Below are 16,798 nucleotides of genomic sequence, written 5' to 3'. Positions count from 1 at the left end.
ATAAATTAATAAATTAATAATCAATCATCAATATGAATATCTTACTTCTATCTATATAATACAAAATATAAAAAAGAAAAAAAAACATTTTACTTAATTACTAAAGAAAAGTAATTTTAAAATTATATAATTTAAATAATAAAAAAAAAAAAGCAATTCAATAAACATTTTATTTTCAATCAATTATTATTAATGATCATGAATTAAAAAAAAAAAATTATAATCCGACCTAATTTGCAATATAAAAAAATTTATAAAAATTTATCGTTTGATCAGAATTTTTCAGCATCAGAATTGCTTCCGCATTGTCCCCTTCGCCGAGGCATAACGTGTACAGACTACAGCTGGTGATTTGTATTTACATGGATGTATGTATGTTGTGTATATTAAAATTATTTATTTATTATTATTTTATAAATGTATTTGTAATATTTGTACGTGTTGGAAAAGGATCTGAAGAAGAAAAAAAAAAAAAAAAAACTCTCACGCCAGCTTGTCTCTCTCGGCGGTCCAGGTGAAATTTTTCGGCAGGTGAAATGTACATGTATATATATTTAAAATCATAAACGTGATGATACTGTGAATCTTCAATACAGTGAAAATAAATTCACAGACGTCCTTGCGTGTGGGAATCATAACTCATAAAATAATATAACCAGGTATTTACGTGAAATTTACTATGTAAATTATTATTATCATTATTATTATTTATATTGAAAATATTTTAAAAAACCTGTTATCTTAAAGTTGACTAATATTCAAAAAAAGTATATACATTTTTTAAAAAAGTTTTTAATCAAATTCTTAGAGAATCTATGCTTAAAAAATTGACTGTTTAATAATTTATTTGCGAATTAAAAAACAAGATAAAAAAATTAATTTATATTCGTTTTTTTTTTTTCATTAAAAAAATGGAATATTTGGGGAAAATATTTGTCATTTGAATAAGTATGATTAAAAAAATTTTCTTGGAATTTTATCCAAGTATATAATAAAATTTTTTTACTATTTTAAATGGTAAAATAAATAAATAAATAAAATAACCGGATAGTCAGTTCTTAAGTAGTCGACAGAGGACACTACTTATTTTTCTTGAGAGGTAAAAGTGCTAAGACGAGAAGATTTGGGGCCTCAGTGTTGAGACCCATTTAATCCCCACTTTGAAATATATCCAATCTCCAGAGACGGAATAATTTTAAAAGCCAAGGGGACAAAGATATTTCATTGATAAAAATAATTTTAAAAAATTTTTAATTTTAATATTTCAAATGAATATTTATTTTTCATTCAAAATATTATTGCTAAATCATAACGTGAAAAAAAAAAAAAAAAGTATCAATGATATTAATTTTGAAAAAGTATAAAAATAAAAATATAATTTATAATAATGTATTTTTTAAAACTATTATTATGTCTTTAATGGGATTGAGATAAATGAAAAAAATTGAAATAGAAACTTTTGTAAAAGTTTCGCATGATTAGCAAGCATTTTATTGCCGAGGGGAATGAAAATTCAAAGTCCGTGTCTGGCTGCGGACGAGTGACGATAGTGGGGCCTGATGTTGGAAGGCCATCACATGAGCCACTATGACCAACCAACTCAGTTACAGTTATCGTTTCTTCTTACAACCACGTACATAACATCAACGAAAATTGAACCGGTGAAACACCTGTGCAAATCAAATAAATCACTATCTATCAACATTTTTTTTTTATTTTTTTCAAATAAATTGTAACATTATTTCTTATTTCGTGACTTTTATTTTTTAATATATGAGCATTTGATAAAATAAATGTGGTGAAAATATATATGTGTTTATGAATTGTGAAGAGCCTGCCTCGCAACAGGTGCTGAATATTTTGTGGTCCAAGTTATTCCCCACCCAAATAATACCGGTCCTATAAAACTCGTTCAATTTCATCCACCAACGAAATTTAAAAAAAAAATCATTTTTATTATAACAACTTTAATTTTATAAATATAATTTTTATTTTAAACTACTTCGTTAATTCCATTTTGAAATAAAAAAGTAACGTGATAATAAGAAAAATATTATATTTAATTTATTTATTCTTGCTGGAAAAAAAAAAAGAGTAAATATAATAATTTTCATTTTAATTTTATTATGTTGATTTAATCGTTACTTTTGTTTAAAAATAAAAACACAAATAAATAATCAGTAACTAAAGCTTCATGTGCATACCATACGATCACCAAGTCAGATTTACAATTATGCCTCTTAATGTTTCTCGAGCCGGCAACTCGTAATTAGAGGCACGTATATATAAGTGAGTGAAATACCAACAAACTCGTCTTCGCCCCTGTTAACAAATAAATAAAAAAAACCAAGGCAAAAAAAAAAAGATTTTAAATACAATAGAAAGAATGTTTGAAAAAAAAAACCAATAAATATTAGAAAATAATAAAAATCAAAGTTATGTAAAATTTTGCATAAAAACAAAGTATAATTAACAGTATAAAATTTTATATAAAAAAAAAAAGTAAATAAAAAATTATAAACTTGGTGGTAACACCTTATCGTTGGAATGTTTTTGCAAAAGGTGTGGAGGCATGTGTTCCAGGAAGTTCTGAAAGCCTTGAGGCAATTGCCCACAGTGTAAACCTTCTTCAATACTTGCATTTTAAATTATCGCATAATAAAAAAGTATAAAAAAAGTACTTGACAATATATTTAAAAAAACAAGGAATAAATTAAATATCAATAAATAGAAAATTTATTAATTTAATAAAAATATAATAAAAGAAAAATGTCTGAGACGAGGACAATGACGTTACCATCAGCATTATCACCGCAAAATAATCATCATTCAAGTCAGATTGATCGTCAGAGAGTGTCAATTCTGGCCGTTGCTCCCACTTTGTCATCAGATACTTCGTCAGAGGCCGGAGCAACGGTATACATTGGTGGTAACGCTATGAAAATGGATTCAACAACTTGGCAATCAACAATTACAACAACATCATTACAATCATCAAATAACACTCATACACAACAGTCAACTACAAATTTAAACAAAACAATTAACGATCATAATCATCATAATTATCATCATCAGCAACAGCAACCAGCTCATGTTGTTAAAATTAAAATAAATCCAGAATTAGAAAAAAATACAAGAGTTATATCAACAGTACATTTGAGTTCAAATGAAAATAATAATTTAATAATAAATCAAAATAATTATAATAATAAATTTAATGATTCAAATATTGACAGTTGTGTACGTATAAGTGTTTTAAATAAAGTCAATAAAAAAGAAGAAGAAAAATTACAACAACAAGTAGAAGAACAAGTGGAATTAGAAATTCAAGAAGACGAAGAGGAAGAAGAAGAAAAAGACATTGAAGAATCAAGTGATTCACAAAATTTAAATCGTGACGAAATGATACAACAGACTGTAACAAATGATACAAATCGTACATGTTTTTATTATGGTACATTACAAAATCAAATAATGTCAAGTGGACAATGTTCACCAAGTGATACACTTGATAGTGGAACATGTAGTGATTTAGATTGTACATCACCATCATTATTACTATTAAAAAAAACAACAACAATAAATAATAATAATAGCATAAAAATAAATAAACATATTAGATCTGGTAGTTTAACAAGTAGTGGTGCTGATATTGATAGTGATGATAATGAAAGTAGTGTTAGTAATGATTCATTGAGTAGTCGTGAATTTACAAAATTAAATTGTATCAATATTATTAATAACAACAACAATAATAATAATGATATTGATAATAATATTATTATTGATAAAATGCTTGAAGCAACTGCTGATCAACTTGGTCATGTTACAATAAATATTAATGATAATAATAATGATAAGGATACATTTAATAGTAATAATAAAAATAATAATAGTGATGATAATTGTTGTAACGATATTAATGATGAAATTTATAATAATAATAATAATAATAATAATATAGATGATAAAAATAACGAGATCATTAAAGATAAATATGACATAATTGATGATAGTTTATCATCTTGCAATTCACCGTCACAGTCTGTTACATCTACATTGTCAAAGTCATCATCAACACCTCGCGTGCGTAGTCCTAACCCGTTGGTTAACGGACAACAACAAGTACAACAACAACAACAACAACAAAATTCATCACCAGTTGTTAAAGAGTGTACTTATGAAGAACGTAAACAAGAAAAATATAAAATTGATCATGATAATGCTATTGCTGAAAAATATAATAATTATAATCGTGATAAAAAATTTTTATATGATGATGATAGATTTTATAAATTTCATATTAATGAATTTGATAAAAATAATAATGGAGATTTAAAAAAATCAATAAATGATTGTGAAATTGATGAATATTTTGCTGGTTATAAAATACTTGATAATAAAGAAGCAATACGTAGTGCAAAAGGAACAGTACGTGGTGTTAAAAATCGTGTTAGAGCTGGAATTGCAACGTTTTTACAAAATCCATCATCAAAGGTATTTTTTTTTTTTTTTATAATTATTTTAGTTTTTATTATTAAAATTTTATATTTATATTTTTTAATCATTTATTATTGCAAAAATAATGTGGTTAATGATTAAAAACAATTTCAAGTATAGAAAGTCTAATATATCTGGTCAATGTTGTGTATTCGTGACTGGAAAACACAAATTTTTTAATGACAAACTAGAAGTCATCTACACTATTTGTCCTACATTTCAATATACTTACTTTTAGTTTTTTTAATTTTATTTTATATTTTTTCAATATTATTATTAGTTCAAGGTCATTCGTTTTAGATGAAATTTTCATTATAAAATTTTATTATTCACTTGGATAAATTTAAATGATATTTTTATTTGATCAAGACAAATTGTCCTCGCATCATTGTCAACTGATAAAATAAACATGTAAAAAATATTTCATTCAATATGGGATTAAATGATGATGCTATGTGAAAGTCCACTTGACCTCCAAGTTTCGGTGGGAATAATTTCTTAAATGTATATTTTGCAAACGACGTTCATTGATTATCTGACCCCAAAAAAAAAAAACAAAAAAATAATATATTTTTTGGATGAAATCGTTTACACTTGTATCTTGAGGGGAGAAAATATTAAAATGTTTCTTTTTTTTCCATACACATATATGAAGAAAAAAAAAAAGAAACTACAATTTATTTTTATTATAAAAAGTTTTATTTATTGAGTAACATTCACTTTGAGTGAATGGACACAAAGTTGGCGAATATAATAATACGATTCAAAACAGGTATTCCTCAACATCCACTTGTAAGATTAATGCAACGAGTAAAATAAAAAAAAAATAATAAATAAAGTTAATCACAAAATAGTTGACTAGTTAAACAAGCTGAGGAATTTGTTTGTCGTTGTAAATATACATATTTGTGTGTTGGTATAATGTAGGACAAACTTTATACAATATAAACAAATCAAGATTTAACAACATACACTTTTTCATGAATGATTTACTTGTATTTGAATGAAAATAAAATTTAAAAAACAAACTTAATAATACACCCATAATAAATAGGTGTGTTTGTTAAATTTCATCAACTCTTTAGTCACACTATTCTTCAAAAATTGTGTTAATGAAAATTCAAAAAAAAAAAAACATTAATTATCTTTTAATTTATCATATTTTAAATAAAATAAAAAACTTTTACTTTAGAAACGACACGTTATGATTTTAAAATCGCAAGTTACATGTTTACTGAAATTTAATTAAGTCGATTTTGAATAATATTTTTTAAGTCTTTAAATATGCTAATGAAAATTTCAATGAAATGAGAACGAACATACCTTGTTTTATTTATTTTTTTTTTTTTCTTTCAACTCCTTGAATATATTCAACGACAAATTTAGGCGTGAAAATACATTTTAAACGCTTGCGGCAATTTAATATTTACACGTGTATAAATTTTAAGTATATCTCATTTCAAAAGAGGAAATATTATTTCGCATTATTTTATTTTAAAAATTAAATAAGCAAAAAATCATACCGTATAAATTATTAAATATAAAACTAAATCACACGAAGGATATTGCATTATGTCACTTGATAAAAAAAAAAAAATTGAATAAAAAAATAATACAAGTGTGTTTCACTAAGCATGACTTGGGATAATCACAGCATTCTTTAAGTACACCATCGATAATTACAAATACCAATATGAACCAATCAACCTCCCTATAAACATATTAAATATAAATTTTCTACTTGAATAATTTTCTGGCATTTAAATGTCCACACAAAAGAAAAATAACATTTTTTTTTTTTTTCATCATTCACCCTAATTATTTGTTTGTTTGTCAATATTTTTAATATTCAAATAATAATTAGTTTGAAAAGAAAAAAAAAAATAAATTATAGATAAATGAAAAAAATATTTTATTATTTTTGTATCGAAATATTTAGAATTCGATTGTATATTGAAATAATGATTGGAAAGTCAGTCGACCTTCCCATGAGTTGTTGGCCGAGATTGAATGTTGAGTGCATGTGGGCTCACTGCACAACATATCAGAGATAACTTGAAGACGTAACAAGGCGTACACGACCTACTTCCTTCTATCATCTTCAAATAATCATTTAATATTTATGAACTTTTAAAAAATTTTATATTTAATATATTTTTAATATTAATATCATCATCATTGTCTTTATATATTTTGATGGATTTTCATTCTCAATGAATACATAACTCGTTATAAAATAGCTTAATTTATTTTTATTATATGAGAATGTATATATATAAATTGCAATATGATGAGATGATGGTATCATTAACAATTGTGAAGTTATTGTTATTGTTGTTGATGTTGTTGATGTAGCAGGTGGTTGTTTAAATATCACTGTGAATTTCCCGGTTTAAGAAAAACACTGTGGCGCATGACCACGATATAAATCGAGTGGAAAAAGAGAAAGCGGGTCAAAAAGACCGACACAACGACACACACACACATATATACACACTGTGATCAAATAATATTTCTTGAATTCTTTCGCACTTTTTATTAATTTAATTATTTTTTAATAGCCAGAATATGATATATATTTATTTTCATATGAAAAGTAAGGTGAATAATTTTTTTGCATATGGGAAAATTGATCATTTATTTTCTATTTTTATACTGGTAATTTGCCAGATTTTTTATGAAAATTTAAAACGTCAATATATTTATTTAATGATTGATAATATTTTATAAAAATTTCAAATTGTTTTATTTTCAATTTTATGCATGAAAATTATTTTTAAAATTCTTATAATAATTTAGTTAATATTAATAAAAATTTGACAGATTTTTTTTTCATTTATTTTGATGTATTTATAGTTATTGGAAAAATATTATTTCAAAAGATATTAAAAATTCCGATCGGTTATCGATATCACGTCATTAGAATATTAAAAATAATATATTTTTCATTGACACAATGATTGATATAAATATCCACAATATTTTAAACACAAAATATCAATTTAAATATTTTTTTTTTATTTCATTATTCAAATAAGTAGATCAAGGTTTATTTATTTATTTTTTGTTTTCATATCTATTTAAAGTATACTTTAAAAATATTAATTTTGAATTATTGCATAATTATTAATATTTTTGTTGCATGAAAAAAGAAAATAAAATTATAAACAGTTGTATACATTGTAAGAATAAAAAAATATTAACATAGTGTATATTTGAATATTTAAAAATAAAAAACAATTTTAATATTTAAAATTAATAAATAATCTAATCGCATTGGACAAGCTCTCTTAAATGTATAAAATATAATATAGACACTTGTATAATAAACACCTTTCACTTGGGGCAACTTGAATGACGTGATTATTTTTGGAATCTTCTTTATTTTCACAAAGCCATAAATAAGCTATTGAAATTAGAAATAAATGAAATAAATAAATGTCAAAAATAAATAAATAAAAGAAAACAATTAACAAACATATTGATGAAATATTTCGTAATATATATTTCCACTTGTTTGAATATATTTACATTTTTCAATTTAAAAAAAAACATTATCAACTTTTTACAATAAATTTCAACAAAATGAATCACTTTATTATTTATTCCTACGTAATTCATGCATTGTTCTTCGAATTCTATTTATAAATTTATATTCAATAAATATAATTTTCATGTAATATTCATTTTTAACAAATTTCGCGATAATTAAAATTATTTTTAAATATTTATTCCACATTTAACGACACATGATTCCATCAGATATTATAAGATTATATTCCAATGTTTCTATAAAAAAAAAAAAAACAATATTCGATACTCAGAATATGATGCCTATGGGAATAAAAAATAAACTTCTGGTATAAAAACTATAAAATTAAAAATATAAAAAATTTAATTATAATTATTGTCATTATCCCAATACATTGTTAAAAAAAAATTAAACAATAAAATAATATTTTTAAATGAATACCACAAATAGTAAACTATTAAAAATATAAATAGATAAAAGATATATAATAGATAGTTAATGTCAATTTTATAATTTGTTATAACAAATTAATTTTTATATAAAAAAAAAATTTCTATAATTTTTTATTTTTATTCTCATTGCGTTGTTGTTATTTTTATATATATTTTTTTCCTAGAATTTATTAAATCTTGCAAGGAATTGTTGTGACGTGAGATCGGTGCAATTTTTTTTTTTTAATTTTTTATTTTAAAATTGAATGAGAAAGCAAAGATCAAAGTCTGTTATTACAAAAATGACAGAGTCTACCAGCTCTCATTACAAGTCATCTTCTTTTGTAACCAAATGTGTTAAACGGCCACTGTTTCGTCCTCAGTTATTATTCAGTCACGACAAACATTTTCATCGTGAGATGTAATTGCTTTGATAAAATTATTATTCACTTTTACAACAACAAAATAAAATTTATTTTGTTTAAAATAAAAATTTATATTCCAGCTAAATAATCATAATTATAATTTAATTTTTAATAATTTTAATGCGATTAATATACTTTTTATTTGATAATAATAGTTATTTTCAATTTTCAATGAAATCAACCGTCAATCAATCGAAAGTACAAATAATCACGGTCTAAAAATTTGTAAAATAAAAAAAAACAATTTAATTTATCTAAAAAATAATAAATATTTTCAAATAGAAAATAAATAATTAAAAAAATTTCTAATAATTTAAAAATCATAATTACTTTAAATATTAATTTTTTATATTACTTTTTTTTTGTTATATGAGTTAATTTATTTTGAAAAATATTAATAACGACACTTGTCGAGAGTATTTAACGCCCAATGAAGATTCATGATGAAATCTCAACCAACTGCTTAAATAACGGTAAAATCATTACTTCCTTTTATTCCAACATTTGTCGACCTGATCTCTCGTAACATTATTCCAGTTGTGGAGAAATCGTCTGACTTATTTTACAATATTTTGTCCTTGTTGAGTTGAAGAAGACCTACAGTATATATCCATTTGATTAAATTATAAATATTACCTACTGACTCCTTTGATTGATGATTCAATAATGAATTAATAATCATTGAAAAAAAAAAATAATAATACATAATTAAATTAATTCAAGATAAAAAGAAAAATAAAATATTTGACATGTTATTTTTCTTTTTTTTTTTTTTTATTCAAATGATTAAATTATATAACGATAATTATCTTTGAAATATAAATTTTAATTCGTGTTTATAAAATGAAAAATAATAATTAATACAACTACGTGTAACATTCAATATTTTACATTTCATTTCCAACAATTATTTTTAATTTATGTAACGTATCAATCACTTATTATTTTTTATCACTTTTTATTTTTCAATTACGAATAATAATTAATTTTATTCCTTCTAATTCATCAAGTGTTAATGTCATTTTTAATTATAAAATTATTTTACACAATATTTCAATTTACATAATGTGTTTTTTTTGTTAAATATTTTTCTCAAAAATTATTATATAAATAATTTTTTGAATAATAATATTCAACTATATGACCTTAACACTCTTATTATTTTCAAATCAGTTGATAAACCCTTACAAAATGAATTCAGAAAAAAAAATATAATTTGTAATTAACATGAAAAAAGGAGTGTTAAATCCTAAAAGAAAAGAAAAAATTCTGTCTCCATGAAGTTTTATTTGATAAATGGACGGTAGAAAAAAAAAAACGAGTGCTATAAAAAATTAAAAAAATAAATACAATTAAAGTGTCTTTGTCTGCTCATCTTGAATGGCCCAATGACCTCAATGACCTTGTCATCCCCCACACGATATAAAAAATGTTTATAGTTCCATTTTCTTTGATTGCTTATAATTCATTCGTCCTGTATATTTTTTGTATACACCTTTTTTTTTATATTTAAAAAATCTAATAACATTACAACAACAATAAACAAGTCAATATCAAATCGAAATTGTCCATAAAGTTAATTAATAATATTACTAATTACATTTACAAGTCAGGTATAATAATATACTGGTAAATTAAATTTATCTGAACATCGATCAATATAATACCACCTGGAAGTAATAGTTATCAACGATCAGTAAATACACCGCAATTATTGACAACAAAATTTCCAACTATGTTCACTAATATTCCCTGGGAAAATATATTTCGATAATTGTACCTGATGTAGAAATATTAATAATGTGCTATTTGCACTCGTGGAAAATAAATATTATTTGAATATAAAAAAAAATTTACCACATCATTAATATGTTTTAATTAGAAATAAATAAAAAAAAAAAATTAGTAACGGATTCATTCTATGGAAAATTGAAAATTGAAAGCCCGTGTGGTTCCTCTCGATTTATAACAAACTCATTATTATTTATTTATTTATTTATTATTTATTATAATCCCAACGACCTAGGTCATTTTAGCGATTAAGGTATAGAGATTGTATTCAAATTCAAATCTAAAAATGTAAAAATAATTAATACAAAAGTTTAAAAAGACCAAAAATTAATTGCGTGAAGGCAAATACTTCTAAGCATAGAACAAGTGAAGGAGTTTGAAGCTTACTTGTTCTATGCAAAGATGTATTTGCCTTAACGGTCCTATTATATACATGAGATTATAAAATCAAATCAAGAGACGATGATCCTTCTACTATGGAATTGCTCCTCGAGTAAAAGGTCAATACTAGTCAAGACTTTCAGCACCGTAGACAAGGTGCTTGCCAACTCAACCACAAGAGCATCACGCTGTACTGAATTGTTTAACATGGAAATATAAATGTAATAGAGTACTAAAGCCATATTGTTCACCAAATAAATTAACTAAACGCGGAATCTTATCTATTAAATTAATATTTTTCAGTGCTCATACAAGTTTTATATCTACAAAGTTTAAAAATAATTTAATAACTATAGTTAGATAAATTGTTTGTCAATTAATTAACACACTTATCTAAATTAAAATTCCCACAATATTTTTACTAATAAAATTATTTGTTAAATAATATTATTTTTCGATAATAGCAATGTGTAATTAATTTTATATAAATTTTATTTTTTTATTTTATCATCATTCAGCAATGTCAAGGTTTACATATATCATTTTAAAAAATATTCATTTTTCCACAAATCAAATATATCGTGGGAATTATTTAAAATCCCACAATGAATTTAAAAAAAAACTTTCATCTAGATATTTTGATATTGATATAGAAATGAAAAGGTAAAAAGTATATTTTAATTTTGTTTTTTCGTTACGGTCCAATTAAAAATAATAAAAAAAAAAAAAAGTCATTTGAGTGACTGAACACGAGCAAATTTGTGAAATATATATACTTTTGTTAATGTCGATTGAAAATCAATGATACGTGTCCTATTGATATAAATTAAAATAAAAATTAAAAATTGTAAAAATAAGAAAAAAAAGAAATTAACATGACAATTCACTTTCGAAATAAATTTTATATTTATAATAATAATATATTCAATTTATAAATTATTAATTTATGCCAATGGAATATTATAATAAACTTTTATATTGATTTATTTATTTATTAAAAATTTTTTTCACATCGTAACAGGTGCTTAAGAATAATTCATTTAATTTTTTTTTCATCTTAAGTATATTTGAAAATAAAATTTAATCAAAACGGTTTTTTTTTTTTCTTATTTTTCTTGTACATAATTTGTTACGTGCATGTAATAAATTCTACACGCAGTGAAAGTTAAATTCAGCAAAAAAGTAAATATTTTGTCGTCTTTCTCTGCCTTCCTCAATCGGTTATGGGGTTTTTATTTTTTAAACAAGTGGACAATATTACGTCATAATAAATTTACAATATTTATTACAACAAAAAAAAAAAGTTAAATGTCGACTATTGATGTCATATGGTAATTTTTAAATAAAAGCTATCAATAAAATTGACATGAAACATCAATAAAACAATCTTTAATTTTGTCTATTATTAATTTATTAATAAATTAATTTTTTCTATTAGATATATTTAAAAAAAATTATTTTCTACCGTGTGAATAAGAAAACTAGAACTAGAACGTATAAATTTATTATATATGTATTAATAACGTGCTTTTTTTTTTATAAAAGTGAAGACAAATTAATCGTCTAAACAGTAACTTACTTTCATGCATAAATAATGAAAATTTTTTCTCTCCATAATATTAATAATAATTATTATTTAATTTACAGAATTACAAACAAAAAGATGCTGGAAAAATTGTCGTTTACACAACGTCAATGCGAGTTGTTAGAAAAACCGCAATTGCGTGTGTTAAAATGATGGGAATTCTTGGTACCCACATGGTTGATTATGAAGAAAGAAATTTATTTACAAGCAGAGAATTTCAAACAGAATTAAAAGATCGTCTTGGTAGTGAAACAGTTGAAGTACCACAATTATTTATTGATGGACAATATATTGGGGTAAGTTTAATTCATCAAATATTTCAATTCAACATAGAAATAAACAAAAATTGTATTAAATCAGCATAGTGACCTTAAAATTATAAAATAATTCATTCATTGTTTATTAAAATTAAATATAGGTCAATTATCTTATTGTTTAACCATATTTAAAAATTATTTTTACTAAAACATTTAATATCCACAAATTTAAATAACATTTATTATTATTTTTGTCCCATTCGAAGAATATAATTCACACGTTCTAAATATTTTTTTTTACGATGTTGAATAAAACAAAATGAATAAAAAATTTACGTTGAATAATTTTATTTGGAATTTTTATATATATTTTTTCATAGTGCTGATATTGTCTCATGTATACACACACAAATACACCATAAATAATCTTGAGAATAAATATATTTAAAAAGCAAAAAAAAAAAATACCGGATGGTGTTGTACCTTCACCTTTCATCTGACATTTCACGTGAATTCGCCAGTATTAAACTATGATAATATATATAAATATTTTCAGCGCATCGTATCCCATCTTATTGCGTATATAATATCATGTTTTATTATGCAATTCATCGATTACCACAAGGAATTGTAAAATAAAATCTACAGATATGCGTTTTATTTATCGTAAATTTTTTCAATATATATAAATTGAAAGGAAAAATTTGATAAATGATAAATTAAATAAAATACTTGAAATTCTATCGACATAGACAATTAATTAATTAAAAACTTGTTTGAAAAAAAATACTAGATAGAATAAAATTAAAGGCTTAATGATGAATTAGTTTTGGTATTTCATTGATAAAATCTAGTTTTAACGATAAATAAATTTTAAATATCACAAGAATTATTTTCCTTTACGTCATTAAATCACCCACTCAATAACAATACAAAATAGACAACAAAATTGGTCAGTATTCTCAACTTACAATGCCACAATTCTCGTCAAATAATTGTCTTTGATAACCTTCACTATCATGTACTTTAACAAAATAATAATAATTATATAAATACTTAAATTTTCAATCAAGAAATATAAATAAAATTTATTTATTTTAAAAAGTTATAAACAATATGTATATATGTAAAATGTCAAGTTATTTTATCCAAGGCCATTGAGAAACATTCATGAACATTTCAATGCAATAATATTACAACTAGATAACTGTTTTTCTGTATGCAAAAATAATGTTCTACATTCCTTTTTCACTACGCCCTAATTTTACATAAACATTATGAAGAAAAAAAAAAGTATTAGATACATGATAAATATTGTCATCTTGAGTGTTAATTTATTATTTAAAAAAAAATTAATAAAATAATTGTATAAAACATATGAGATTAAATATTGAGTGTTGCAATAAAATATAGTAGCAAAATAAATAAAACCGCTATGTCTGACAAACGGTATCGTATTTCTAATGTGAATGAATTTTTATATATATTTTTTTTATTTATTTCAGGACGCCGACGCGGTCGAACGGCTCAACGAGTCTGGAGAATTGCGACCAATGCTCAAACCTTACAAGGTGAGTACATTGCAAATAAAAAAAAAAAAAAAAAAACGGTAGTTTACAACAAGCCGGATGAACGTTGGCGTGGTCAATCATACCCATTATTTATTTTTATTTATTTTACATTAAATATATTGGTTTAACTTTAGTAAACATATAATTGATAAGTAAATTTTTTTACATGAATAATCTACTTGAATAAATTAATCTTTTGAAGTAAAAAAAAAACACAAAATAATAATAATAAAAATTATTTAATTAGTAGTAAAATTATATTATTAAATATTAATATTGTTGAGAGATAGTGCAAGAATTTATTCAAGTTATAATACACTTGAGAATAAATAAATGCACGCAAGGTTGTCCTTTCACTTTGATCCAGCTCGTGTATCAATAATTTCCCTCTCATTTTAACCAATATGATCATAAATTTTTTCGATGGCAAGCCTAGAATAAATATATATATGTTTACTAACACACTAAGTACATGTATTTAGTTACCTTGCATTAATGTAAAGGTCGTTTCTACTTACCAATTCATTTATCATATTTCAAGCTTTTTTTTTTTTTTTTTATTTTAAAAAATATTTTTTCTATACTGGTTTTGTTATTTTTTTTGTTTTGTTTTTTGTTTGATTCATGGGTTTATTTATTCTATTATCTAAAAGTGATATCAAAGACAGACATCACCTTGAGATCTGATAACCCTTTATTTATTTATTTATTTTATTATTTTTTTTTTTGACAAAATTTAACCTTTCAGTATCAATTTAACCTTTTGTATTTGTGGTTTGGTAAAAAAATATTTGTGATATATTTTTTTAACTTTGTCTGGATAAGTGAATTTATGTTTTTTACATTTAAAAAAAAAAAGTTGATATAAAAATCCATCAATTTATTTTAATTCGCCAAAAAAGAAAAGACGTTTTTTTTTTTTCGGTGAAAAAATTCTGTCGCTTTTTTTTTTTTTTAGATTGTTTTTAGAATGAGTTAATAAATAATTTAGTTTTTGGATTTTAATTTTATACTGGAGTGTTATACAGCTGTCTTGATAAAAATAAGAATTAATTAGCTTAATCTTGAGATAAATTATAAGTCTAAATACAAGCTTAAAAATATTTATTCGTCTTGTTTAAAAATTTTCTAAATAAATTTAAAAGTCAAGCATTAATTAAGCTTTTATTTATGAATGTTTATTTATCAATTTAGCATTGAAATAATAATTTTAAAAATTTAATTTTCAGTGTCCTGGTAAACGACAAGTATGTGGATTTTGTGGTGGTGCTGGTGCAGTACCATGTATCGTTTGCAATGGCAGTAAAAAATCACCAAAATGGAATAATTTTATGAACGAATTTGTAGCATTACGATGCATGAAGTGTGATGAAGTTGGCTTGATACGTTGTCAGTACTGTAGTGCCGGTGACCGTAGCTGAAAATATCACTATCAAACTCAAGGGCTCAATATAAAAATTAAATAAACGAATAACAAATAAATAGTTAAAAATAATCACAAGTGCTGATTATATATTTTTTTTTTCATCAACAAATAGAGTAAAAATTATAGACAATGTGTTTTTTTTTTTTTTTTTTTTTATAAAAAAATAAATACTAACTTTATACATATCGTTTAATTAACTTAATTTTTCTTTTAGGGTGCTTTATTTTAATAAAATATATATACAAAAAAAAAAAAAAAAATCAATATATGCAAGAAAATATAAAATTCAATCGAGAATAATGGTGAGGAAATTTTATATTATTTTTATATTTTTTAATAACATAAAAAGAAAAATTTATTAATAATAAATAATTTGTTTGTCATAAATTAATAAAAATATTAATTAATATGTAAAATATTATGGTTTATCAATAAACAAAATAAAAATATTATTAAAAATACATAAAACCTTTTTTACATACATTTTTTTTTTTTACAGATTTTTTTTTGTTTATTTTATTGTATTAATAATAATTAATTGGAATTAATTATTGTTACATTATCACACAGGTTGACACGAGAATCTTCAAAATACCACCCTGTTGATAAATACATAATCAAAATTCAATCTCTGAATAATTCTTAGCGTGATTGAATATTAGTGTCTGACTATCCGTTGACTTTATCACTTAAAGTATAGTAAATCTGTATTAAAAGAAAAAATATGACCATAAAGAAGCTTTTTTTAAATCAAATATTTAATAATGCCAATGACTAATCAGTAGTTGGAAAAAAAAAAGGAAAAAAAGAATTTATAGTTATTTTCTAATAATATTTGATTTTGGTAAAATATACCGAGGCAATAATTCACCTAATAAACTTTGTTAATAGCCATA

At 22.9% G+C, this 16,798-nt stretch overlaps 1 protein-coding gene across 1 annotated transcript; it reads left to right on the top strand.

Moving 5' to 3' along the window:
- Positions 1-1,523: 1,523 nt before the first annotated feature.
- Positions 1,524-15,966, top strand: LOC122855555 (probable serine/threonine-protein kinase DDB_G0282963). Its single transcript, XM_044157026.1, has 4 exons — positions 1,524-4,500; positions 12,711-12,944; positions 14,411-14,476; positions 15,706-15,966. The coding sequence occupies exons 1-4, from the start codon at positions 2,770-2,772 to the stop codon at positions 15,895-15,897; spliced, it is 2,223 nt and encodes a 740-aa protein (XP_044012961.1). The 5' UTR covers positions 1,524-2,769; the 3' UTR covers positions 15,898-15,966.
- Positions 15,967-16,798: the final 832 nt, after the last annotated feature.

The sequence above is a fragment of the Aphidius gifuensis genome, linkage group LG4, assembly GCF_014905175.1.
Source record: "Aphidius gifuensis isolate YNYX2018 linkage group LG4, ASM1490517v1, whole genome shotgun sequence".
NCBI lineage: Eukaryota > Metazoa > Arthropoda > Insecta > Hymenoptera > Braconidae > Aphidius > Aphidius gifuensis.
This window is presented reverse-complemented; position numbering and strand designations above follow the sequence as displayed.